The 27,504-nt window shown below is 43.7% G+C and overlaps 1 protein-coding gene across 1 annotated transcript; it reads left to right on the plus strand.

Moving 5' to 3' along the window:
* Positions 1–384: 384 nt before the first annotated feature.
* On the plus strand, positions 385–26,506 carry LOC119912013. The gene is made up of 6 exons (XM_038730986.1): positions 385–490; positions 2,798–2,901; positions 5,465–5,534; positions 24,868–25,197; positions 26,031–26,113; positions 26,233–26,506. The coding sequence occupies exons 1-6, from the start codon at positions 385–387 to the stop codon at positions 26,350–26,352; spliced, it is 813 nt and encodes a 270-aa protein (XP_038586914.1). The 3' UTR covers positions 26,353–26,506.
* The last annotated feature ends 998 nt before the right edge of the window (positions 26,507–27,504 follow it).

A 27,504-nucleotide genomic window follows, 5' to 3' on the forward strand; every position in this document is an offset into this window, starting at 1 on the left:
TGTCTGTGTTCTGGTCTGCCCTGGTGTTCTGGTCTGGTCTCACTGTCTGTGTTCTGGTCTCACTGTCTGTGTTCTGGTCTGCCCTGGTGTTCTGGTCTGCCCTGGTGTTCTGGTCTGGTCTCACTGTCTGTGTTCTGGTCTGCCCTGGTGTTCTGGTCTGGTCTCACTGTCTGTGTTCTGGTCTGCCCTGGTGTTCTGGTCTGGTCTCACTGTCTGTGTTCTGGTCTGCCCTGGTGTTCTGGTCTGGTCTCACTGTCTCCTGTGACAGAGACTCAGTCAGACGAGGACTCTCCTCCCTGTGAAACTAAAGCCAGCTGAATGAGCTGTGTTCCAGTAAAGCTCCACCTCTTCCTGTACACAGATCTACACTGAGGACAGCACGTGATGATCAGAGCAGAGAGCAGGCGGACGGCCAGAGAGACGGTCTACCTGGACATGGATCACCTGTTGCTGCTGCTGCTGCTGCTGCTGCTGCTGCTGTGGAGCTCAGGTAGGACTTTAAACAGCACGTGTTAGAATTCAGATCTCTTTACTGGATCAGGGAGAAAACCAGTATGAAAGGCTGTTCAGGGTGAAAACACTGAAAGACCTGCACAGTATTTAGGTGGCCTGGAGATATTTAGAGATCTAGCTGGAGGAGAGGAATTCAGCTGAAGAGCCACATATTCAAAAGAACAGGAAACTAAATGGCAGCTCCCCGTCCTTTCTGATGCTCGCTAGCTTCACTCATAAAGCTGAAGTATCTGGGTCTAACCAAGTCTCAGCTAAAAACAGGATATAAGATCGTGCCTGCTTTTTCCTGTCAAAGAGCTGACGTACAGCTACATTTAAGGTGTAAAGACCTTATCTGACCCAGTTTATGAGGTGTGAACATTTTCAGTATTTTCCCCCTAAACGGCCTCTCACAGAACAAACTGCTCACAAAAAGAGTTTTTTGGACTCTCTAATTAGAATCTGCTTCTTCCAACTGAGAAACACTGTACATCCAAACTAAGAGCTCTGGTGTCAGAGGTTGAATTTGAGAGGATCATTCATGCTTTTATTTGGTCTCCTTTAGATCACTGTAACTGTCTTTTCACTTGTTTGAATAAGAAGGAGCTTCACCGTCTCTTAAGGCTGTTCAGAACTCTGCTGCAAGGCTTCTAACTCACATGAACAAAAGAGCGCACATCACAGCTGTTTCACCATCACTTCACTGGTTACCAGTCCAGTTTAGAGTTCAGTCTGTCTGTCCCCACTCTTTCAGCTGAGGAGAGTTTCTTTAACAAATGGATTATTGAACTTTAATGTTGTCAATATTTAATAATTTCTCTATATTACTAAAATAATCGTGGCCACTTTTATTGGGAATAAGTAAAGTTGTACCTGTAATTCAGAAGTAACGTGGCTGCATGCACTAATATCAAGGACTGCAGTATTAGCAGCAACATGTACTTTATCCAGGTTTCAGGTATATCAAATACCTTCTTACACTAGTGCGCTCATTTTAATGTTCCAGTCAGAAGAAAACACATTTCCAATCTCACGCAGGTTTTGTATCATGCTGATGAAGTGTCAGGTGTTGAGGTATAATAAGGTTTTCAGCTGTTTCAGGTATGCTCAGGTGTGTTCAGAGAGGTGTACTATGAAGTAGGTGGGACACAGCCCAGCTTTCTTTGCATTCGTTTCTTTGGGTTTTACCACAGTGGTATCTTTGACTCCATCAGGCCCTGTGAGCGTTCCCATAAAAGTCTGACGCGTCATGTGACTGTTCTGCACAAAATGGACCAATGGCCGAGAAACATATTACAGCAAACAGCGACTCTGCTGCTGCCAATAAGGCTAATTCAGAAAGATCTTTCTTGGCAAGTAGTATATTACAAGTACGAGGAATTTTCATTATACATATTATATATATATACATACATATATACATATATACAGACGTGCCCAAATTTGTTGCTACCCCTCCACAAAAACGAAGAATGCACAATTTTCACTGAAATAACTTGAAACTGACAAAAGTAATTGGCATCCGCCATTGATTATTCCACATTTAATAGAAATCAGACTTTTCTTTTGATTGTTTATTCAACATAATATTGTAAATAATAAAACAAATGAAAATGGCATGGACAAAAATGATGGGACCGCTAACCTAATATTTTGTTGCACAACCTTTAGAGGCAATCACTGCAATCAAACGTTTTCTGTAGCTCTCAATGACACCTCTGCACCTGTTAACAGGTAGTTTGGCCCACTCTTCCTGAGCAAACTGCTCCAGCTGTCTCAGGTTTGATGGGTGCCTTCTCCAGACTGCAAGTTTCAGCTCTTTCCATAGATGTTCGATAGGATTCAGATCAGGACTCATAGAAGGCCACTTCAGAATAGTCCAACGTTTTGTTCTTATCCATTCTTGGGTGCTTTTAGCTGTGTGTTTTGGGTCATTATCCTGTTGGAGGACCCATGACCTGCGACTGAGACAGAGCTTTCTGACACTGGGCAGTACGTTTCGCTCCAGAATGTCTTGATAGTCTTGAGATTTCATTGTGCCCTGCACAGATTCAAGGCACCCTGTGCCAGGCGCAGCAAAGCAGCCCCAAAACATAACCGAGCCTCCTCCATGTTTCACTGTAGGTATGGTGTTCTTTTCTTTGAAAGCTTCATTTTTTCGTCTGTGAACATAGAGCTGATGTGACTTGCCAAAAAGCTCCAGTTTTGACTCATCTGTCCAAAGGACATTCTCCCAGAAGGATTGTGGCTTGCCAATATGCATTTTTGCAAATTCCAGTCTGGCTTTTTTATGTTTTTCTTTCAGAAGTGGAGTCCTCCTGGGTCTTCTTCCATGGAGCCCACTTTCGCTCAAAAAGCGACGGATGGTGCGATCAGAAACTGACGTACCTTCACCTTGGAGTTCAGCTTGTATCTCTTTGGCAGTTATCCTTGGTTCTTTTTCTACCATTCGCACTATCCTTCTGTTCAATCTGGGGTCGATTTTCCTCTTGCGGCCGCGCCCAGGGAGGTTGGCTACAGTTCCATGGACCTTAAACTTCTTAATAATATTTGCAACTGTTGTCACAGGAACATCAAGCTGCTTGGAGATGGTCTTGTAGCCTTTACCTTTACCATGCTTGTCTATTATTTTCTTTCTGATCTCCTCAGACAACTCTCTCCTTTGCTTTCTCTGGTCCATGTTCAGTGTGGTGCACACAATGATACCAAACAGCACAGTGACTACTTTTCTCCATTTAAATAGGCTGAATGACTGATTACAAGATTGGAGACGTGTGATACTAATTAAAGAAACTAATTAGTTTGAAATATCACTATAATCCAATTATTTATTATCTTTTCTAAGGGGTACCAACAAATGTGTCCAGGCCATTTTAGAATATCTTTGTAGAATAAGCAATAATTCATTTCTTTTCACAGCTTCTTTGCTTTATTCTATGACATACCAAAGGCATGCAAGTATACATGATAAAATAGCTTTTAATTTCATCACTTCTCAGGAGGAATGAAGCATTATTTCAATGAGCTGTAAGGGTACCAACAAATTTGGGCACGTCTGTATATATATATGTGTATGTATATATTTGATCCTAAAGCTAAATTCCCCTCCACTTCAACAACAAAATGACTTCATTAATTCATTTGTGTTTGTGCTGCAGCCTGATTTCTGTGTGACGGTGGTGAAACAAACTGGATGTGAGAGCAGCAGGAAGCTCTGTGGTATTTTTTGATCATTAAGAAAACCCAGTGAGCTCTAACTGTCCGCTGTGATGAGTTATATGTGACATAAACTTCCGAAACACGCAACTGGAAAGAATTTATCAGTATTTCCTCCACTCAGCTGCTTTATCAGATGCTGCCCACATGAATGAAGACGTGCACACACTCATTATCTGACTTCTTCCATTTCATGTTGATACCCCCCTTATTTCTCACGATCGCTGAACCACTGTCTCCTGATAAGAGGTTCCTAATAGGTCAGCTGGTCTCTGGACCCAGATATGAAGACTCAAAAGCACGACTCAGATGAGATGAAGTTAGAAAACATTTACCTGATCAATGTTCAGAGCAGAGGTCGGGGATCAAACAGATTTGAGTCAGGAGGCGTAGAAGGTCGGCTCAGTCCCCATGGTCCTGAAGAGTGGCAAATCAATTCTGTTCCCAGGCTCCTCCCACGATGCTCAAACAGAATGTACAGAAGAAGATTTGTTGCTAGAAACGTCACCGGGCGCCATCTTGATTATGGTGTAACACCTGGGCGCTGCGCCTTTTTCTGCCGCTTTGGAACACACGGTCTTTTTCGTGGTCTAGTGGCCGACCCGTAGGAGCTACATAGACATCCAGGGTATCAAATGAAAGGTCTGCTCAAGCCGTTCTCAAGCTACAGGCCTGTAAAGCATGGTGTGCTTTTGGTGACAGCAATGTTGATGAATATTCACTGTTTTTATCAATATTTCAATGTTATGTTATTTGGAACGTGGTTGTATGGACAGAAATAGTGTTTTAAAGATAACTCCCAATAAAAGTAAACATTTAATCAGTAAATATTTCCAAAATATGGACATTCGCCTGTTATGGTGCAATGGTGATGGCACAATGGGCAAGATGTAAGTATATTTTGAAAATATTGTATTATAACTGTTGTATTTTATTTATATTTATTAAATTTACAGTTACAATTGTATTCCAGGTGTTTTAGAAGATATTCAGTTGCATTATAATCTTATGATAGGTTTGATAGTTTATTATTTATATAAAAAATATAGCTTTACCAGGTGAGGATGAAAATATATTTTTCTTTATTGCATCTCAATTTAGTCTGTAATGTTAAAATAAATATGTTAATTTACAATGGATTTATGTTCCTTAGCTTCTGACCTCTCATAGAATTATGCATCTAGGCCAAATGGTTGAGGAGTTATTCCTGATTCATGATTAACTTTTCCTTAACTCTATATAAACCAGTCTGCTGGATGGTGATCACATGTTGATCTCACCTACAGTAAACTGGTAAAATGAGTCCAGAGGGAGTTCACTGAGATGTTTCTGAACTGATAGAAAGTTCTTTACAAAACAACCTGATTGTTCTTTCTGTCCTCGGCTTTGCTCCAATCACAGGACTCCAGGCTGAAGGAGGACACACCTCAAAAGGTAAAGAGAGAAAGAAAAGAGAAAGAAAGAATCACAGAAGCAGAATCAGTTAAGTCTCTAGAATTCACTTCTTTACTGATGACTCTCTGGTTTCTGTTCAGAGCCTGATGATTTCAGGTTGGTGGGAGGAGCCAGTCGCTGTGCAGGAACACTGGAGCTGAAACATCAGGGAGACTGGAGACCAGGGAGTTACTTTGTCTGGACCCTGAAGACAGCAGCTGTTGTCTGTAGAGATCTGGACTGTGGCTCTGCTGTTTCTGTAGGACAGAGAGAGGAGTCCTCATACAGACCTGTGTGGTGGATCAGGTCTGACTGTGTTCAGTCTGGATCTGCTCTGAGGGACTGTGTATCATCACATTCCTCTTCCTCCATCCTGGATCTCACCTGCTCAGGTAAACCCATCAGTGACATCATCTATGACAGTAATGTACCCAGGTCAGGACCGGACTAAGAAGTCAGAGGCCCATGGGCACAATGTATGTAATGTAATGTAGGGCCCCCACCCCACAGACAGACACACACACACGCGTACAATTAAGGTTTTGAATTACAGGGTATTATTTGTTGGAAACACCTTTATCTTATACAGGATTTATGCTGACAGGTTACAGCCTATGAACAATATCAACACCTGTACACATCCTCCATCATACAGGATTAACACCACATGCTTGCAACAATGCTGTGCTGGACCAGCAGCAACAATATCAAGATATTTCCCTGCCTAGTGTAACCAAGCGGCAAACTTCCGGTCTCCCGCCTGAAGCCAATACGGAAGCATCTGAAACTGCAATTCATCGAGTGGCCACTTGAGGCTGGCTGCAGAAGCGAGTCAATCTCCATTGACCCCCATGTTAAAATGGCCAACTTTAGAGCAGAATAAAACATGTTTACAGCCTGGTTCAAAAAATGGCTTAGTGCATATCGCTAATTTTGCCCTTTGTGACAACTCACCTGTTTAAATTATATTAAGCCTTAAAGTTCTGCATTATTAGGGGCGTGGCTGCTTTGATTGACAGGCGCCATTAGCCGCTGTCACTGCTAGCACTCGGCCCGCCGTCTGTTAGCCTCACTCAGCTACACGGAGCTCTGACGCTCAGCCTGTCGGAGCCTTTTTGGACATTTCTACATGCACACACTGGATGAATAATGGCAGGCTGTCCAGTTCATTGGAGAGAGAACCTCCAGGAAATTTGTGTTCTACTTGGTGAGTGAAATTCCTGTATTTTATTTATGTGCTAACATTTAACAGGTATAGCTGACGATATATAGCTTGTTAGCTTAACGTTAGCTTGTTACGCTAATTATCCAGATACAAGCAGCTCCAAGCTGCTAAGTTAGTGTAAGTAAGTAAGTTAGTGTGTTCTAACCGCAGCTTTTAATGAGTCAAAGACAAGTCAGCAAGAAGGGAGAAGCCAAAATATAACGTTATAACTTTAGCATTAGACATTAGGGTGATAATGCTTTGGAGAAAAGGCGTCTGTGTGAAGTTGTGAGTAAAGGCTCAGCTCTGTTAGCTGACGTTATGTTAATGGTAACTTTTACTAACGGGCGATGTGAGATTTAGCTACGTCCTGTAACAGAATCACTGTTCAGTTAGATACTAGTCAGATACTATTATAAGTGGCTGCACCTGATCCTGATGGACACGAAAGGTTTAAAGGCAGCCGAGGGGGGAGCGGCTGCGGAGAAACTGTCACACCGAGGAGCACCGATGCCACTATTTGAGCTAGCTGTCTCTCCCGAGGAGAGTCGTGCACCTCCAAGTGTAACGTTACTGTTTAAAAACGATAACGTTATACTATTCTTTGTAGGGTTCATCAGTGGGGATGATTGAAGTACATATTGAAGGACATTTATAGTAATCCACATGTTAATACACTTAGTAGACGTAGCATTCTTTGAGATTCAACAGTCTGAGGTGATAACTGCGTTTGATCAGCGATGTTTCTGATAAGGATCTTAAGAGGTGGATGCAGAACAGCTGTTGTAGACTACCTGCAGAGATTTGCATCCACCTTTTTTGTCAGCATATAATGCGCGTTATGCCTGTAGACAGGTAGCTGGGCTGTAACTGGGGCGATGGTTTAGTTAAGGCGAGAAATTAGGTGTGTGAGAGCCGCTTCTGAGTTTGTTTGGTGGGTTAGAATTTACCTCAGATCTGACTTGAGTAGTTATTGTTGCACAGTGTCCAGCAGAAAACCGTATATTGGACATATTAGTAAAAAGTGTATTTCACATTGCCTCCCCTAATTACTGTCACATGCCAGAGAGGTTTTCATGCTGAGGCGATCTCAGCGTTTAGTAGCTTTATGGCTCTTTGGAAGAAGCTGCTCAACTGTCTACCCATTGTTCTCTTTACAGGTGCCAGAGGAGCTGATTGCAGAACCCACAAGATGTGATTAGCTGTGTCCAGCTCTTCAGGAGAGAACAGCTCCAGCTTCCAGCTCTTCAGCTCCCGCTTTTCTTTTTACTCACAACACCTGAACACTGCTGATTTGAAATTATGACACTGGGTGCTTATCAACAGATTCTATCATTATAATAACTCAACACATTTCAAGTTATACAAAACTACTTTTACATTTGTAGCCTCTTAATATTGATGTTTTCATCAATGCAAGACAAGAGTTTAATTTATTAACCTATTGCTTTTGTATTAAGAATACTTTGTTATAAAGTGTATCAAACTAATTATACATAGTAAAATCATTCTTCATTCATCATCAGTTTCATATTTTGATTTTAAATAGTGTGATCTTAACAATATATTATAGTTAACAGCTGTAAATTAAAATATTAAGATTGTGTCATGAAATGTCATATTAAGATGACATTTCTTTAAGAAACAAATGTGAAATTGACTAAGAAGTTACTCTGTAGTGAAAATCAAAGAATTATCTGCACACTGAATAGTTTTGAAGCCCTGTAGGAGGTGTCATTGCGACCTCTGAGAAGGTCTCATGTGGTTTACATTGTATAGACTCACCTATTTACTACATGTGCATTTGGTCAGCTCTGAGACCTCAGTTTGCAAGGTCACAAAAAAACCCACCTAGTTGGATTCATAATTACTCTGTGCAGATCTTTTTTTTTTCAGCACTTACCCACAGGATGGTTTGGATGTGCCCACATTATTCTGGGTTTAAACTAGACTTATATCAGAGCAGCTAACAAGGCCCTCTTCAGAAACTTCAGGCTCTGTTATACAGTATATGGGTACTGGGTGTATGGCTCCTTATTTATCTTAAAGTATAAGGTAGAAAGTAAAAATACTCCTGCACACAGAAATATACTGCATAATTACTTTTCAACGTTTTATGTGAAATGACATCTTTTCAACTTAGCCTAGACTGATGTTCTTTATCAAGAGTTCAGCTTTATTGTTTCATCCAACGAAGGTTAAAATCAAGGGCAACTGGACTTGGTTGAAGATACTGGAAGACGTTTCGTCCCTCATCCAAAGGACTTCTTCAGTTCTGACTGACTGGCAGGGAAACTCAGCTATTTAACATCAGTGGGGTCGTTATCCCGGGTCATCGATACCGCTGGTTCGTTAGTGTTCCTTGTTGCTGTGACAACAGTCGTTACAGTCGTTAAGACTACCTGAGGCCGAGACTGAACGACCATCGTTGGTATCTTCACCTGAGGCCAATAGGTTACGTTTGTTGAGTTTCCTGGGAAGTGATGAAAGGACAGCATTGTAAGTGGGGGATAAGTGGTGGCGTAGACCCCCTCCCCTGTTCAATGACGGCTTCTCAACCCTGGTGTAGATGCTTCCTTGACACCTCTTTCAAACCATCCATCTTCTCTGTCTAAAATGTGCACCTGGTGGTCCTCAAACGAGTGTCCTCTGTCCTTCAGATGTAAGTAGACAGCAGAGTCTTGACCTGAGGAGTTGGCCCTTCTGTGTTGAGCCATGCGTTTGTGTCGTGGTTGTTTAGTCTCCCCAATATACAGGTCTGTGCATTCCTCACTGCATTGGACCGCATACACTAGATTGCTTTTCTTGTGTTTGGGTGTGCGGTCTTTGGGGTGGACCAGCATCTGCCTTAGTGTGTTCTTGGGTTTAAAAAACACAGGGATGTTGTGTTTGTTGAAAATCCTCCTGAGTTTCTCTGATACTCCAGACACGTATGGAATCACAATGTTGTTGCGTTTGACCTTCTTTTCCTCCTCCCCTGTAGTTTTTAGGGCCCGAGCACGACCGTGTGAGGTCCCTATTGAATTTGCTCGGATTATTAGGGCCCGAGCACGACCGTGTGAGGTCCCTATTGAATTTGCTCGGATTATTTTTTTTTTTTTTTTTTTTTTTTTTTTTTTTTTTTTCTGCAAAGTAGGCTCAAATGACATGGCCTAAACATTCTCGAAAACTCACCAAAATTTGCAAACATGTCAGAACCGGTGAAAAATTTCGTATTCTACAAGTTTCGCACATGGGCGTTGCAAAATGACTCGCTAGCGCCACCTAGAAAATTGGAAAAAATTAGCCCCTCGTTCACGTTCAACCTACATGTACGAAATTTTCTGGGGACATGTATCATATCAAGACGCACAAAAAAGCCTCAAGAACCCATAGCCTAAAGTCAACAGGAAGTCGGCCATTTTGAATTTTACGGCCATTTTTGGATGATTTACACACTTCGTACTTTAACGAACTCCTCCTAGGGATTTAGTCGGATCGACGTCAAATTTGTGCTGTGCCTTCGAAAGGCATTGACGATGAAAAGTTGTGCTATTTGCGCGTTTTCGTCAATGGGCGTGTCCGTGGCGTCGATGATTCGCTATGAAACAGGAAGTTGTTGTAACTTCAGTGTACATGCTCACATCTGGACCAAACTGTACATGTAGGATGAGAGTCCCGCCCTGAACACATGTACATGCCGACATTCACCCACAGTCATAGCGCCACCTGCTGGGAATAGAAAGTGACCTTTAACGAAGCAGCCCCCGCCGCATGTTTCACCTACGTGCACGAATTTTCTGTGGTACGTGTATCTTGTCCAGACGCACAAAAAAGTCTCTTGGAGCCATAGCCTAAACCCAACAGGAAGTCGGCCATTTTGAATTTTACGTCAAATTTTGGATGATTTACACACTTCGTACTTTAACGAACTCCTCCTAGGGATTTAGTCCGACCGACTTCAAATTTGTGCTGTGCCTTCTAAAGGCATTGAAGATGAAAAGTTGTGCTATTTGCGAGTTTTCGTCAATGGGTGTGTCCGTGGCGTGGCGTCAAAGATCAACTCTTCGCCATGACACGGAAGTTGTCGTAGCTTCAGTGTACATGCTCACATCTGGACCAAACTGTACATGTAGGATGAGAGTCCCGCCCTGAACACATGTACATGCTGATATTCACCCACAGTCATAGCACCACCTGCTGGCAACAGGAAGTGACTTTTAACAAAGCAGCCCTCGCCGCACGTTTCACCTACGTGCACGAATTTTCTGTGGTACGTGTATCTTGTCCAGACGCACAAAAAAGTCTCTTGGAGCCATAGCCTAAACCCAACAGGAAGTCGGCCATTTTGAATTTTAAGTCAAATTTTGGATGTTTTACACACTTCGTACTTTAACGAACTCCTCCTAGGGATTTAGTCCGACCGACCTCAAATTTCTGCTGTGCCTTCTAAAGGCATTGAAGATGAAAAGTTGTGCTATTTGCAAGTTTTCGTCAATGGGCGTGTCCGTGGCGTGGCGTCAAAGATCAACTCTTCGCCATGACACGGAAGTTGTCGTAACTTCAGTGTACATGCTCACATCTGCACCAAACTGTACATGTAGGATGAGAGTCCCGCCCTGAACACATGTACATGCTGACATTCACCCACAGTCATAGCGCCACCTGCTGGCAACAGGAAGTGACTTTTAACAAAGCAGCCCCCGCCGCACGTTTCACCTACGTGCACGAATTTTCTGTGGTACGTGTATCTTGTCCAGACGCACAAAAAAGCCTCTTGGAGCGATGCCCTAAAATCAACAGGAAGTCGGCCATTTTGAATTTTACGTCAAATTTTGGATGATTTACACACTTCGTACTTTAACGAACTCCTCCTAGGGATTTAGTCCGACCGACTTCAAATTTGTGCTGTGCCTTCTAAAGGCATTGAAGATGAAAAGTTGTGCTATTTGCGAGTTTTCGTCAATGGGTGTGTCCGTGGCGTGGCGTCAGAGATCAAGTCTTCTCCATGACACAGGAAGTTGTTGTAACTTCAGTGTACATGCTCACATCTGAACCAAACTTTACGTGCTTGATAACTCTCCCACCCCGTTATGGAGGACCGATCCTGACACAGCCAGAAATAAATACAGAAATAAATAAATGCTCAATAAATAAATAAGCTTCCAATTAAATACACAAAAAATAAAGTAAATAAATAAATGTAGGTAGTAATTAAATTATACAAGGAGACATAAATTTATATTTTAATTAGTGTCTTTACTTATTCACCTTTGTTATAATTACCTTATTTTTTATTCAACTTTATTTATTACTAATTTTTTTATGTATTTATTTATGTGTGTGTTTTAATATTTTTGTCTGTTTTATTCTTCCTTTGTATTTATTTACCTTATTTATTTTCACCCATGGTATTTATTTCTGCCTGTCGTTTTTAAATTTTTGTATGCATTTCTGCCTCATTATGCAAATGAGGAGGGGCTGTGTCTCAAGGGGTCATCTTCTCTGCTATTGGTGGACCAGTCAGACAGGAGAGCTCTACTCTGCCTGCAGACATCAACGATCTTGCCCCTCACACAGTCAGATGGCTTCCTTCAGTGCGCTGAGGTGTTTAACAACTCTGAAGACAATCCTACCAGCAATGTCTTCCTTCTCTTTTCACGTAGACGCTCGACAGACAGTGCTTTCAGTTTGCTGCATGCATGGACACAGAACTGCGGTATAGGGAGAAGCACACGGTCAGCTGGCTGCAGCTAAATCTGGAGTGCACTCGTATTCAATTCTGTATGGTAAATTCAGTTTTAACGGAGCAGAGCGAGCTGACAGGCAGAGTTAGAGACTTTTTCTGTCCGTTTCTCTCTTTACAAAATGCATGTTGCAGTCAGAGTCTTCTCTGAAGAGGGAATGAAGTCTCAGTAGTACCCGATGAGAGTACCACATACAACACAATTTATCAAATTACACAACGGATATACAGTATGAAAATAAGATTGATTGGATTATACTCACAGGAAGTATAAAACCTGTTACATGCGTAACACAGTAATGTCAGGGAAATTACTTTACTTAGAATTAAGTACTGCAGTTGTACATTTGAAATACCTTCCTAACTTTCTGATAGGAAGCCTTCTTGAGGTGGTATAAAACATTTCTTCTTATATTCTGATTTGAGTTGTGGACAACTATGACCACATGAATTAAAAAAATTAAACATTTCACTGCCCAAGTCAGCTATAACACAAGTCTTGTTCATCAGACTACATGCTGTGGACAGATTTTGTCCCAGGATTTATTATGCATTTCTTCTTCTTCGTTGCATGATTTAGAATAATAAGGTGAGAAATGGGTCTATTCTGAGTTCATCCTGCACTGCAGCAGCTAATAAAGTCCATTTAATCCCAAAAACGCTTTTCTTTTAGGCAGGCTGGAGCAGAAAACAACTCACCTTTCTCAAGTTGTACAGTAATGTCACATGTGTATGAAGGTGGATCAAACAAGCTAATCTTAAATGTCAAAGTAGAGAGGAGCCTAGTAGGCCTATTTATTTTCATTCATTATACAATATGAATAAGCTATGCAGACAGTTGTAAAGAAAGAACATCTTTTTCTTCTGTTCTCTACTTGTTATAGTTACACAGTATTAGGGGTGTGGGCTGTATTAAAAGTATCCACTGTTCTCCCATGCTCTAACACACAGTAACGATGAAATGTGTGCTGTTCTCACATTCTTCCTCTGTATGTACACATAAACAACAAGGCAGGGAAATATAAAAGGAATTTATTTTATTGTTTGGGTACATTATTGTTCAGTGTACATGTCACATCTGAAACAAACTTTACGTGCTTGATAACTCTCCCACCCCGCAGACATCTACACGCCAATACCGATTTATATTCATAGCGGCAAGTGCTATGTAGCTCCACATAGGGGACACAGGAAGTGACATATAACACCTTCATGCGGCGTCATAACCGCGTAGCAAATTCACAGCCGCACCGGCAGAGCTCCAGAATATGCAACTCGGCCGGCTCACACGCGGACGCGCTTATAAGTGCGAGGGCCCGCCCAACGCTGCTTGCAGCTTTAATTAGGGCCCGAGCACGACCGTGCGAGGTCCCTATTGAATTGCTCGGATTATATTTTTTTTTTTTTTTTTTTTTTTTTTTTTTCTGCAAAGTAGGCCCAAATGACATGGCCTAAACATACTCGAAAACTCACCAAAATTTGCAAACATGTCAGAACCGGTGAAAAATTTCGTATTCTACAAGTTTCGCACATGGGCGTGGCAAAATGACTCGCTAGCGCCACCTAGAAAATTGGAAATGATTAGCCCCTCGTTCACGTTCAACCTACATGTACGAAATTTTCTGGGGACATGTATCGTATCAAGACGCACAAAAAAGCCTCAAGAACCCATAGCCTAAAGTCAACAGGAAGTCGGCCATTTTGAATTTTATGGCCATTTTTGGATGATTTACACACTTCGTACTTTAACGAACTCCTCCTAGGGATTTAGTCGGATCGACGTCAAATTTCTGCTGTGCCTTCTAAAGGCATTGACGATGAAAAGTTGTGCTATTTGCGAGTTTTCGTCAATGGGCGTGTCCGTGGCGTCGATGATTCGCAATGAAACAGGAAGTTGTTGTAACTTCAGTGTACATGCTCACATCTGGACCAAACTGTACATGTAGGATGAGAGTCCCGCCCTGAACACATGTACATGCTGACATTCACCCACAGTCATAGCGCCACCTGCTGGCAACAGGAAGTGACTTTTAACGAAGCAGCCCCCGCCGCACGTTTCACCTACGTGCACGAATTTTCTGTGGTACGTGTATCTTGTCCAGACGCACAAAAAAGCCTCTTGGAGCGATGCCCTAAAATCAACAGGAAGTCGGCCATTTTGAATTTTACGTCAAATTTTGGATGATTTACACACTTCGTACTTTAACGAACTCCTCCTAGGGATTTAGTCCGACCGACCTCAAATTTGTGCTGTGCCTTCTAAAGGCATTGAAGATGAAAAGTTGTGCTATTTGCAAGTTTTCGTCAATGGGCGTGTCCGTGGCGTGGCGTCAAAGATCAGCTCTTCGCCATGACACGGAAGTTGTCGTAACTTCAGTGTACATGCTCACATCTCACCAAACTGTACATGTAGGATGAGAGTCCCGCCCTGAACACATGTACATGCTGACATTCACCCACAGTCATAGCGCCACCTGCTGGCAAAGGAAGTGACTTTTAACGAAGCAGCCCCCGCCGCACGTTTCACCTACGTGCACGAATTTTCTGTGGTACGTGTATCTTGTCCAGACGCACAAAAAAGCCTCTTGGAGCGATGCCCTAAAATCAACAGGAAGTCGGCCATTTTGAATTTTACGTCAAATTTTGGATGATTTACACACTTCGTACTTTAACGAACTCCTCCTAGGGATTTAGTCCGACCGACCTCAAATTTGTGCTGTGCCTTCTAAAGGCATTGAAGATGAAAAGTTGTGCTATTTGCGAGTTTTCGTCAATGGGTGTGTCCGTGGCGTGGCGTCAAAGATCAAGTCTTCGCCATGACACAGGAAGTTGTTGTAACTTCAGTGTACATGCTAACATCTGAACCAAACTTTACGTGCTTGATAACTCTCCCACCCCCTATGGAGGACCGATCCTGACACAGTCAGAAATAAATACAGAAATAAATAAATGCTCAATAAATAAATAAGCTTCCAATTAAATACACAAAAAAATAAAGTAAATAAATAAATGTTGGTATTAATTAAATTATCAAGGAGACATAAATGTATATATTTTAATTAGTGCCTTTACTTATTCACCTTTGTTATAATCACCTTATTTATTTATTCTTATAATCTTCAACTTTATTTATTACTAATTTTTTTAATATATTTATTTATGTGTGTGTTTTAATATTTTTGTCTGTTTTATTCTTCCTTTGTATTTTTTACCTTATTTATTTTCACCCATGGTATTTATTTCTGCCTGTCCTTTTTAAATTTTGTATGCATTTCTGCTCATTATGCAAATGAGGAGGGGCTGTGTCTCAAGGGGTCATCTTCTCTGCTATTGGTGGACCAGTCAGACAGGAGAGCTCTAGGCCTACTCTGCCTGCAGACATCAACGATCTTGCCCCTCACACAGTCAGATGGCTTCCTTCAGTGCGCTGAGGTGTTTAACAACTCTGAAGACACTACCAGCCATGTCTTCCTTCTCTTTTCACGTAGACGCTCCGACAGACAGTGCTTTCAGTTTGCTGCATGCATGGACACAGAACTGCGGTACAGCACACAGTAACGATGAAATGTGTGCTGTTATCACATTCTTCCTCTGTATGTACACATAAACAACAAGGCAGGGAAATATAAAAGGAATTTATTTTATTGTTTGGGTACATTATTGTTCAGTGTACATGCTCACATCTGAAACAAACTTTACGTGCTTGATAACTCTCCCACCCCGCAGACATCTACACACCAATACCGATTTATATTCATAGCGGCAAGTGCTATGTAGCTCCACATAGGGGACACAGGAAGTGACATATAGCACATTCATGCGGCGTCATAACCGCGTAGGAAATTTACAGCCGCACCGGCAGAGCTCCAGAATATGCAACTCGGCCGGCTCACGCGCGGACGCGCTACTAGTGCGAGGGCCCGCCCAACGCTGCTTGCAGCTTTAATTATTATTATTATTATTTTTTTTTTTTTTTCTTTTTTCTGCAAAGTAGGCTCAACTGACATGGCCTAAACATTCTCGAAAACTCACCAAAATTTGCAAACATGTCAGAACCGGTGAAAAATTTCGTATTCTACAAGTTTCGCACATGGGCGTGGCAAAATGACTCGCTAGCGCCACCTAGAAAATTGGAAAAATTAGCCCCTCGTTCACGTTCAACCTACATGTACGAAATTTTCTGGGGACATGTATCGTATCAAGACGCACAAAAAAGCCTCAAGAACCCATAGCGTAAAGTCAACAGGAAGTCGGCCATTTTGAATTTTACGGCCATTTTTGGATGATTTACACACTTCGTACTTTAACGAACTCCTCCTAGGGATTTAGTCGGATCGACGTCAAATTTCTGCTGTGCCTTCTAAAGGCATTGACGATGAAAAGTTGTGCTATTTGCGCGTTTTCGTCAATGGGCGTGTCCGTGGCGTCGATGATTCGCCATGAAACAGGAAGTTGTTGTAACTTCAGTGTACATGCTCACATCTGGACCAAACTGTACATGTAGGATGAGAGTCCCGCCCTGAACACATGTACATGCCGACATTCACCCACAGTCATAGCGCCACCTGCTGGCAACAGAAAGTGACTTTAACGAAGCAGCCCCCGCCGCACGTTTCACCTACGTGCACGAATTTTCTGTGGTACGTGTATCTTGTCCAGACGCACAAAAAAGTCTCTTGGAGCCATAGCCTAAACCCAACAGGAAGTCGGCCATTTTGAATTTTACGTCAAATTTTGGATGATTTACACACTTCGTACTTTAACGAACTCCTCCTAGGGATTTAGTCCGACCGACCTCAAATTTGTGCGTGCCTTCTAATGGCATTGAAGATGAAAAGTTGTGCTATTTGCAAGTTTTCGTCAATGGGCGTGTCCGTGGCGTGGCGTCAAAGATCAACTCTTCGCCATGACACGGAAGTTGTCGTAGCTTCAGTGTACATGCTCACATCTGGACCAAACTGTACATGTAGGATGAGAGTCCCGCCCTGAACACATGTACATGCTGATATTCACCCACAGTCATAGCGCCACCTGCTGGCAACAGGAAGTGACTTTTAACGAAGCAGCCCCCGCCGCACGTTTCACCTACGTGCACGAATTTTCTGTGGTACGTGTATCTTGTCCAGACGCACAAAAAAGTCTCTTGGAGCCATAGCCTAAACCCAACAGGAAGTCGGCCATTTTGAATTTTACGTCAAATTTTGGATGATTTACACACTTCGTACTTTAACGAACTCCTCCTAGGGATTTAGTCCGACCGACCTCAAATTTGTGCTGTGCCTTCTAAAGGCATTGAAGATGAAAAGTTGTGCTATTTGCAAGTTTTCGTCAATGGGCGTGTCCGTGGCGTGGCGTCAAGATCAACTCTTCGCCATGACACGGAAGTTGTCGTAACTTCAGTGTACATGCTCACATCTGGACCAAACTGTACATGTAGGATGAGAGTCCCGCCCTGAACACATGTACATGCTGACATTCACCCACAGTCATAGCGCCACCTGCTGGCAACAGGAAGTGACTTTTAACGAAGCAGCCCCCGCCGCACGTTTCACCTACGTGCACGAATTTTCTGTGGTACGTGTATCTTGTCCAGACGCACAAAAAAGCGTCTTGGAGCGATGCCCTAAAATCAACAGGAAGTCGGCCATTTTGAATTTTACGTCAAATTTTGGATGATTTACACACTTCGTACTTTAACGAACTCCTCCTAGGGATTTAGTCCGACCGACTTCAAATTTCTGCTGTGCCTTCTAAAGGCATTGAAGATGAAAAGTTGTGCTATTTGCGAGTTTTCGTCAATGGGTGTGTCCGTGGCGTGGCGTCAGAGATCAAGTCTTCGCCATGACACAGGAAGTTGTTGTAACTTACGTGTACATGCTCACATCTGAACCAAACTTTACGTGCTTGATAACTCAAGGGGTCATCTTCTCTGCTATTGGTGGACCAGTCAGACAGGAGAGCTCTTACTCTGCCTGCAGACATCAACGATCTTGCCCCTCACACAGTCAGATGGCTTCCTTCAGTGCACTGAGGTGTTTAACAACTCTGAAGACAATACTACCAGCAATGTCTTCCTTCTCTTTTCATGTAGACGCTCCGACAGACAGTGCTTTCAGTTTGCTGCATGCATGGACACAGAACTGCGGTATAGAGAGAAGCACACGGTCAGCTGGCTGCAGCTAAATCTGGAGTGCACTCGTATTCAATTCTGTATGGTAAATTCAGTTTTAACGGAGCAGAGCGAGCTGACAGGCAGAGTTAGAGACTTTTTCTGTCCGTTTCTCTCTTTACAAAGACGCATGTTGCAGTCAGAGTCTTCTCTGAAGAGGGCAATGAAGTCTCAGTAGTACCCGATGCGAGCACCACATACAACACAATTTATCAAATTACACAACGGATATACAGTATGAAAATAAGACTGATTGGATTATACTCACAGGAAGTATAAAACCTGTTACATGCGTAACACAGTAATGTCAGGGAAATTACTTTACTTAGAATTAAGTACTGCAGTTGTACATTTGAAATACCTTCCTAACTTTCTGATAGGAAGCCTTCTTGAGGTGGTATAAAACATTTCTTCTTATATTCTGATTTGAGTTGTGGACAACTATGACCACATGAATTAAAAAATTAAACATTTCACTGCCCAAGTCAGCTATAACACAAGTCTTGTTCATCAGACTACATGCTGTGGACAGATTTTGTCCCAGGATTTATTATGCATTTCTTCTTCTTCGTTGCATGATTTAGAATAATAAGGTGAGAAATGGGTCTATTCTGAGTTCATCCTGCACTGCAGCAGCTAATAAAGTCCATTTAATCCCAAAAACGCTTTTCTTTTAGGCAGGCTGGAGCAGAAAACAACTCACCTTTCTCAAGTTGTACAGTAATGTCACATGTGTATGAAGGTGGATCAAACAAGCTAATCTTAAATGTCAAAGTAGAGAGGAGCCTAGTAGGCCTATTTATTTTCATTCATTATACAATATGAATAAGCTATGCAGACAGTTGTAAAGAAAGAACATCTTTTTCTTCTGTTCTCTACTTGTTATAGTTACACAGTATTAGGGGTGTGGGCTGTATTAAAAGTATCCACTGTTCTCCCATGCTCTAACACACAGTAACGATGAAATGTGTGCTGTTCTCACATTCTTCCTCTGTATGTACACATAAACAACAAGGCAGGGAAATATAAAAGGAATTTATTTTATTGTTTGGGTACATTATTGTTCAGTGTACATGCTCACATCTGAAACAAACTTTACGTGCTTGATAACTCTCCCACCCCGCAGACATCTACACACCAATACCGATTTATATTCATAGCGGCAAGTGCTATGTAGCTCCACATAGGGGACACAGGAAGTGACATATAGCACCTTCATGCGGCATCGGAACCGCGTAGGAAATTCACAGCCGCACCGGCAGAGCTCCAGAATGTGCAACTCGGCCGGCTCACGCGCGGACGCGCTACAAGTGCGAGGGCCCGCCCAACGCTGCTTGCAGCTTTAATGTTCTTCTTGGATCTTGTGGCTGTTTTCACAAAGGTCCATTTAGGGTATCCACAGGCTGTAAGTGCCCCCTTCAGGTGGTTCTGGTCCTTCTCTCTGGCTTGGGCGCTTGTTGGTATGTTTTCCGCTCTGTGGTGCAGTGTTCTCATGACCCCTAGCTTGTGCTCCAGTGGGTGGTGGGAATCGAACAGTAGGTATTGGTCTGTGTGTGTGGGTTTTCTGTAAACACCAATCTGCAGGCTCCTGTCCTCTTCAATGTGTACAGCGCAGTCCAGGAAGGCCAAACTGTTGTTGTGAACATCTTCTTGTGTGAAGTTGAAAATCTAAAATCCAAACCATCAGTCTCTCTAACAGCCATTTCAAAAACCGTATGGTAAAGTTCTCAGATCAGGAAAAACTCTGCATTTCGTGTACATGACTTGAAGTCTTAGCAATTGTTTTATTTTTTAGTTCGAAAGCCTTTTTTATTTCTCAGATACTCCCAGAGTTAAGCACAGCTGTAGCAGATAGAGAATGCAAACTCAGTTTTATCATCAATCCATTTAAACTACTGTTTTTTACGTATCACATATGACATATTTTGTTTACTAGCTAATAATTAAGATGTTGCAGGCAAAACACATGATCAGTCTAAGTAACACAGAAGACGACAATACAGTGAGAAGAAATAAATATTATTACAATATAGGTGACAACAACTAACGCCACTGGTTGGTCAGGTTGTGATCTATAAAAAACAAACTCGTTGAAGACATTGAAAATGTGCAGGACCCACATTTTCAATGTCTTTAACGAGTTTGTAAGTAAGTAAACTCTGAACCATGTGTACACACATAAAGAGGAGAAACGAGAAATGGTGACTCACATGGCAGAAGGATGAAACTGTTTGAAGTGAATAGTCCTACAACTGTGTAAAATATATCAAAACATTACCTCTGAGTAGTATAGCTTAAAGCCTAAAGCCTTTCTAAATAATCAGACACTAGTTTGATTGATTCTCCCTGAAGTTCGCTATAAACCCCCCCCAAAAAAACAAACTAACAGGCACACAAAAACCATGACTGAGGATAATAAACATAAACGGAGATTCTGTTTCAGCAAAAGAACACCTCAAACCGTTTAATCAGGAATCATATTAATTACTTGTATGCAGTACAATTTATTGTCATAAATAAGGTGAACAGGAGACAAATTACATCTAAATTGATGCCGTTTTCAATGAGTCAGTCGAGCAAATACTAGTACATAGTTTCATATTATATATTTATCACATGTTCGCTTCCTAATCGAGCCAAACGCTGTGCGCCAGTGTATGGAATGTGATGTTTGTTATGGAAAATAACACTGTTTCATTGTCGTTTACAACAAGTCAGAGGCTATTTCTTTTAACTCATCGCCATCGTTGTGAAGTAAGTGGACTGTTTGTGTAACCTAAATACATGTTTAAACACAGGTGGAATGCATTTGGTTTACTCTCTTTTCAAACGGGGGGAATCCAAATTAGTACCGGGGTCATCCCGTCTTGCGGGTGTGTGTATGTGTCCCTTCGGTCAGAGACGTCACTACTCAGGAGGAATGCCCGGTTCCTGCAGATCGGTAATAAAGGGAGTGGAGCCCTGGCGCCCCTTCTCCTCTGGTGCATGAGCGTTGCATGAAAGGGCGTTTTTTACCCACCAAACTTCAGCTTCACCAAAAAGAACATAAGTGTCACGCTGAGTGAAATCTTGTTTTGTAGCTCCTCTGTGATTTATAAAGAAAACAAGCTTGCAAGTGTGCATATGCACGGTTTTATATGATAGATGGTTGGACTCTTCGAGAGAGAGTGGTGTTAACGTAACGTTTTGTAACTACTGAAGACAAGACTCTTATAAATAGGCTACATGTGCAGAAAAACTGCTGTTTAAAAGTCGGGATTTACTTGCTTTATTTTATTATTTCAGCCGGTGGCATAAAGAAACGTTAGGCCCAGGCTATATTGTTTATAAAAAACATACTCCTTGCTGCTGTTATGAATATGATATTAGTTAAAAAGTCACGAGAGAGGCTTTGTCTTGGGGGGGAGGAGAGGGGGGGGGCTGGCAACAGGAAAAGACACATTTTATGCTGTAATGTACAACTCCTAGCAGGTCGGACATATCAACTTCAAAACTGTCCCAGAAAACCCTTAACATATTGATGAGGCCATGATGTAAAACTTTTGCAGTTAACGGCGTGGCAGTGGCAGCGAGGTTAAACTCTTTGCCTTTGAAGTTGTTGTAACTTCAGTGTACATGCTCACATAACTGTCCCGCCCCGAACACAGATGATGATGGATAACAAGTGTGACAGTGTATTAAATGTAAATGTCTGTGCTGTTAGAAAGATGTGTTCTGTTGTTAATGATGAACGGGGGTTACATACTGTAACCCGGATTCTATGAGTATAGGCGCAGCCCTCTAAGGCTATCGCTATTGGGTTTACCCCTTCCGTGCACCTGCGCAGCACTGAGAATTTTATTCTACGCCCACCCACAGCGTGGGCCTCTCCTAAGTCCACACCTTGTATATATATGTGGTGATGGCGCATAGATAAGATGCTTGCCTTTTTGTCCCTGAGCAAGACACTTGTCAAAGGTGTGGGCCTCACTGGCCCAGTCAGAGAGAGACAGGAGACATCCTGCAGGTAGAAATGGACAAAAGAGCAAGAGGACGACCAGGAGGCCGCCGTGCAGATGTCGTCCACTGTCATCCCACCATGCAACTCCACTGATGAGGAGACGCCTCTCGTGGAGTGCGCTCTGATGCCATCCGGGGGAGACTCCCCGGCAGACACGTAAGCCTGGGAAATGGCATCGCCAGTGAGACAGGCGTTGCGTCGACAGGGGAAGTCCCTTGGACCACTCTACTGTAGTGCACAAACAGATGCTGCGAATGGTGCCAGGCGACCGTGCACGCCACATAGCAGGACAGTGCTCACACTGGGCAGACGAGGTGGGATGTGGCGTCCTCCGCCGACCCATGGGGGGGGGAGGGAAAAAGCCCGAGAGGGTGATGACCCGCGACCGAAAGGAGCTCGTAATGCTTTTAGGCATGAATGTCGGGTAAGGGCACAGGATGGCCGATGACCCATGGGGGACCTGCCTTGAAAGGGCGGGTCTGGCGCAGAAAGAAGGATCTGCATGGGTGTCCCCCCCCCCCCCCCCCCCTCCCGGATGCACTCGCGGGTCCACCGCCATTCTGCGACCCTGCCGCTCTCAGGGGAGGGGAGGCGGAGGCGCTTGGAGGGGCAGAGGCAGGCAACCGGGTAGCGGGTCTGCTCGTGACCACGTTGCCAGAAAGCATAACATCCGGCCGCAGCTGGGCCGGGTAAGACGGAAGAAACAAGCTGGGTGGCGACCATGGTCAGCCAGGGTGAGGGCTGCTTATGACATTGGAGCCGTGCTGCGTGAAGGCCGCCTGGCCAGCCGCAGTCGGTCTGTGTAGTGTGGAGGAAATGAGTGAGAATGTTCCTCGTAGCCTCTGGGAGGACGGACTGCTGGAGCCACAGGATCCGGTGGATCTGGGTCTGCCAGACGGCCATCTGGGCAGTGGTGACCCATGCTAATGTCCTCTTTTTTTTTGGTGGTGGAATTAGCCGCCAGCTTGGTGAAGGAGAACGCTATGGGAGGGACTGGGGGACTGGGGGAAATCCCAGATCTGCTGGATCCTTAGGTGGAGCCCTTAGTGATGGGACGTAAGTGGAGACCGGGGTCCATGGCAGCACCCTAGCCGGCTGGCTAAGGGGCCATTTCATCCGGATGTAAATGCTCCGTACTTGTATAGCGCCTTTCTAGACACACTGAAAGTGCTCAAACGGAAACTAACATTCACACTCACTCATACACATACACTCATGCATTCATACATTCAGTATCTTGCTCAACCGACACGCAACCTGGGGATTGAACCGCTGACCTTCCGATTAATGGCCAACCCGCTCTACCTCCTGAGCCATGGATGGAAGGGGTGGAAACATCGCCGGAGAGAGCCCCCTCGAGGCTGGGATCACCCTCGTGAAGACCAGGGTTGATGTCTGGAGGTTGGAATGGCTGAAGAGGAGAGAGGCTGGGGGACCCGTGGGGGGAGAGGGCGGAGTCGTCTGACTCCTGTTCCTCTGGCAACAGCATCCCCATCGCTTCGTCCAGCAGGTGTGTGGGCTCCCACACTTCCTCGTCAAGGAAGACGAAGTTATCCGCACGGCGTTGACGCTCCTCGGTGGAGAGGAGAGCACAGTACAGGCAGCGTGACTCAAGGGTGAGAGCCCATCCGGCGTGCGCTGGGCCGAGGCAAGCCTCACATTGGGGACGGCGACCCCCCGGCAGGATGAAGTCCATCTTGCAGACGTCACACAGCCGGATGGAAGTGGCATCGTCTCGCCTCGGCAGGTAGGAAGACATCGTTCTTCTCACTGCAGCCAGGTTTCTCTTTTTCTTCTATTTCTGTCTTCTTTGCTCTTAGACGTCAAGCTCAGTGCTGAAGAAAATAGGGAGCCGAAGGCTGGGTCTCACCGTTGCATATATACAAGGTGCGGATGTAGGAGAGGCCCACGCTGTGGGTGGGCGTAGACTAAAGTTCTCAGTGCCACGCAGGCACGCGGAAGGGGTAAACCCAATATTGATAGCCTTAGAGGGCGATGCCTGTATTCCACACATTTTTGGAAAAATCGCATTGGAGACAATAAACCAAAAAGAAAGAGTTTAAGCATTTCAATTTCAAAACACTGTTCATGATATCAAAATCAGTCCCATTCATACCGCCATCTTCATAGTTTTAACCATGTCAGTCTTCCTTATATAACGGAATTTATTTCTCCACATGAAGTTAAAATTGATTGTATTCACTGCTTTGATCATACTCACTGATATGGGTAAGGAGAAAGCCGGATAAATGAGTCTGGACAAACTATCCGTTGTAGAGAGTAGAACCCTTCCTAAGATTGTGACGTCGCTCTGCAGCCACCTATTTAGAATTGACTTACATTTGTCTGATTCCACGTATTCATATAGCCAATTGTTCTTTTCCCTTTGGAGATAACAATTCCCAAGTATTTAACCTGCTTCTTAATTTTTATATTATGTAGTGACTGCAGAGGATAATCATGTAAGGTTATCACTTCACATTTATCTACGTTCAACTGTAAGCCTGAGGCCTTAGAAAACTGGCTGATCGTCTGTAACGCTAAAGGGATTCGATTTTCATCCTTTCAAAATAAAGTTGTGTCATGAACAGAGGGTGAATGAGACCTTTCATCATCTGTGTTTACAGACCTGCTGCTTCAGCCCAACATCTCTGTGTCCTCCTCCGTGAACGGGGTCTCCGAGGCCCAGCAGCAGGGGTTTCAGGTGTCCAGGGGCTCCACCTTCACCATCAGCTGCTCCATCCAGCCACAGTACCCAGGAGGCTCCTTCCAGCTCGCCTTCACCTCCTCCATCACATCACACAACTACACCCAGCCAGCTGTCAATCACTCTGCCCACTTCCTGTTTCCTGCTGCAGAGCCCGCCCACCAAGGAAGCTACAGCTGTGTTTATCACCTCCATGTTTTTTCTCATGACTTCTCCTCTGAGAGCCGTCGGCTGTCTCTCACTGTCTCAGGTAAGCTGAAGCAGAGCAGCTGAAACGTCACACTGACTGTTTCCATGCAGCTTTGGAAAAGAAGATCCGTTCAAACTGGCGTTTTCCTGCCGTGCCCGGTGTGTTTGTCACTTTTTAGATTCCCCTGGAAACAGTTTCCGCTGTCTTCTGTGCTACTTGCAGCGTTCCTGTTTTGTTTTCTTACTCTGCAACATTTTTTCTAAATGCTGTGCATGTGTTGTTGTATTGGTTAAATAACGAGGAGATCTGCTGTATGTTGACATCATTCTCACTGTCTTCGCCGCCCTCCTCCTCCCGAACAGGCAGCTAGCTAAACTAAGCAGTAAGACCTGCATCAGGGTCCTCCACCATGTCCCCACAGCCAGCACTAGCCGAAGCCATCTTGTCTCTGGGATTTGCAGGTGGGAAAAGCAGGGGTCGGTTTTTGAAGCCACCGACTCCCTGAAGCTCTGTTGCGAGTTGTTAGCATGGAGCTGCTCACAGGAGTCAGTGAGCAAAGCCTAGATATGCATATCCCACTCCGAGATGCAGAGATCCTAGTGTGGTAGGGAAATGTCCACAAGAGCCCACATATAAAATTTTATTTCTAAAAGCCAGAATCAGACACCAAGCCAAAGCCTGCTTAAATGTGATTGGTCCAGAACCAGAACGCTTCTGGTACCAAAACCTTGTCTCTTGCCTCCAGATTCTGCGTTCAGATATCTATTTTGATAGAGATTAATGATGGACTGAAGTGGTTTTGGGAGATTTCAGGTCACTACAGTTTGTGTTTAACAGGAGCTGATGGACTCATGATGTTGTGTGATGTGATGTCTGTCCATGTGTTTGATCAGATCCAACAGGTCTTCTCATCAAATTGGTCGTCCTGCCGCTGACTCTGCTGTTGGTGATCGCTGCCCTTTGTTTCTACTATAAGGTACTGACACATGTCTGTTGTTTAGAGGACTGAGATGAAGCACTCGGTCTGTGTTTACTGACCTGAAGAAGAGGAGGAGTGATGCACTAACTCTCATGTGTGCTGTCATGTCTCTCCAGGCCAGCAGGGGGCAGAAGCCGGGCAGGCAGGAGGACATTGAGCTGGATTATTATAACGGGGGTGTTTCTGCAGCTGAAGGAGGGCCGACTGAAGAGGAAGGTGCTCAGGGAGCAGAGTAGGACCTCCAAGGAGCTCATCTCAGCTGCCTCACAACCCACCATCAGCTCAGTCAAGGATTTTACACTTTTATACTGATGTTCCCTTTAAACAATACGGCTGGAATTATTAGATTACATTATAAACTCTGTTTTTATTACTCTCAACAGGAAAAGAGCAAAACCAACAATGTGTTAGTCTTTTCAGTCTTCCTGTCTGTGGCTTGCAGCTCCAAGCCCATAGGCTCCTACTGAAGACCTCAATCTTTAAAAGTCCTCACAAATACAGTTAGACCAAATGTATTCATACCCATGCCAGATTTTGATTCATTGTGAATTTTCAATTTAGGTTTCATTGGGCTGTGACAAAGTGACAAAGACAGAAGCAAAAGCAAGATATTGTGTTAGAGATGTTAATGATAAATCTTAACTTTTTCTACGTTGTTGTTTTTATTTGCACTGAAAATGTCATGTTTTCCCACCCTCTGTTGCATCATGGTTAGCATCATCAATTCCTCAACAGTCTGGACCCAGAAACAGAAACAATTACCGCTCAATCTCTAATCTACCTTTCCTCAATAAAATCCTGGAAAGACCTGTGGCTGCCCAGCACCATGTGTTCCACCATTAACTATTTGAACCCCTCCAATCACAAATTACCTTCTCATTGCTGTGGACAGCGTTCTCATCAGTATACTCATTTTCTTTTACCTCTCTGAAGCCTTCAACACTATCTTACACATCCTCATTCTTCACAGCCTCAGAACTTATTAGCCTTACTGGCACAGCGCTCTCCTGGTTCCTGTCCCATCTCTTCAACAGGAAACAATATATCACCTTCAAAGATTTCAGCTCCACGTTGGCGGCAGTTAAAAATGGTTTTCCCCAGGGATCTGTACTTGGTGGAGCCCTTCTTTTCAATATCTACATGCTACCCCTTGGCCACATTACATGGACTTTATTTCCTCTGCTATGCTGATGACACACAACTGTACATCAGCAACCATCCCTCAACCCAGCTCCCAGCCGTGCCACTTGTTAACTACCTGCAAGACACAAAGACTTGCACAATTGCTAACTTCCTCAAACTCAACAACAATAAAACTAAACTCGTGGTGGTGGCTCCAGAGTCGCTGCTGAAGAAGGCTGGTGACATCCTCCTGGAGGTAGATGGCT

Source organism: Micropterus salmoides, unplaced genomic scaffold, assembly GCF_014851395.1.
Source record: "Micropterus salmoides isolate LMB-PRFRI ecotype aquatic unplaced genomic scaffold, ASM1485139v1 Ms_hic_scaffold_2, whole genome shotgun sequence".
Classification (NCBI taxonomy): Eukaryota; Metazoa; Chordata; class Actinopteri; order Centrarchiformes; family Centrarchidae; genus Micropterus; species Micropterus salmoides.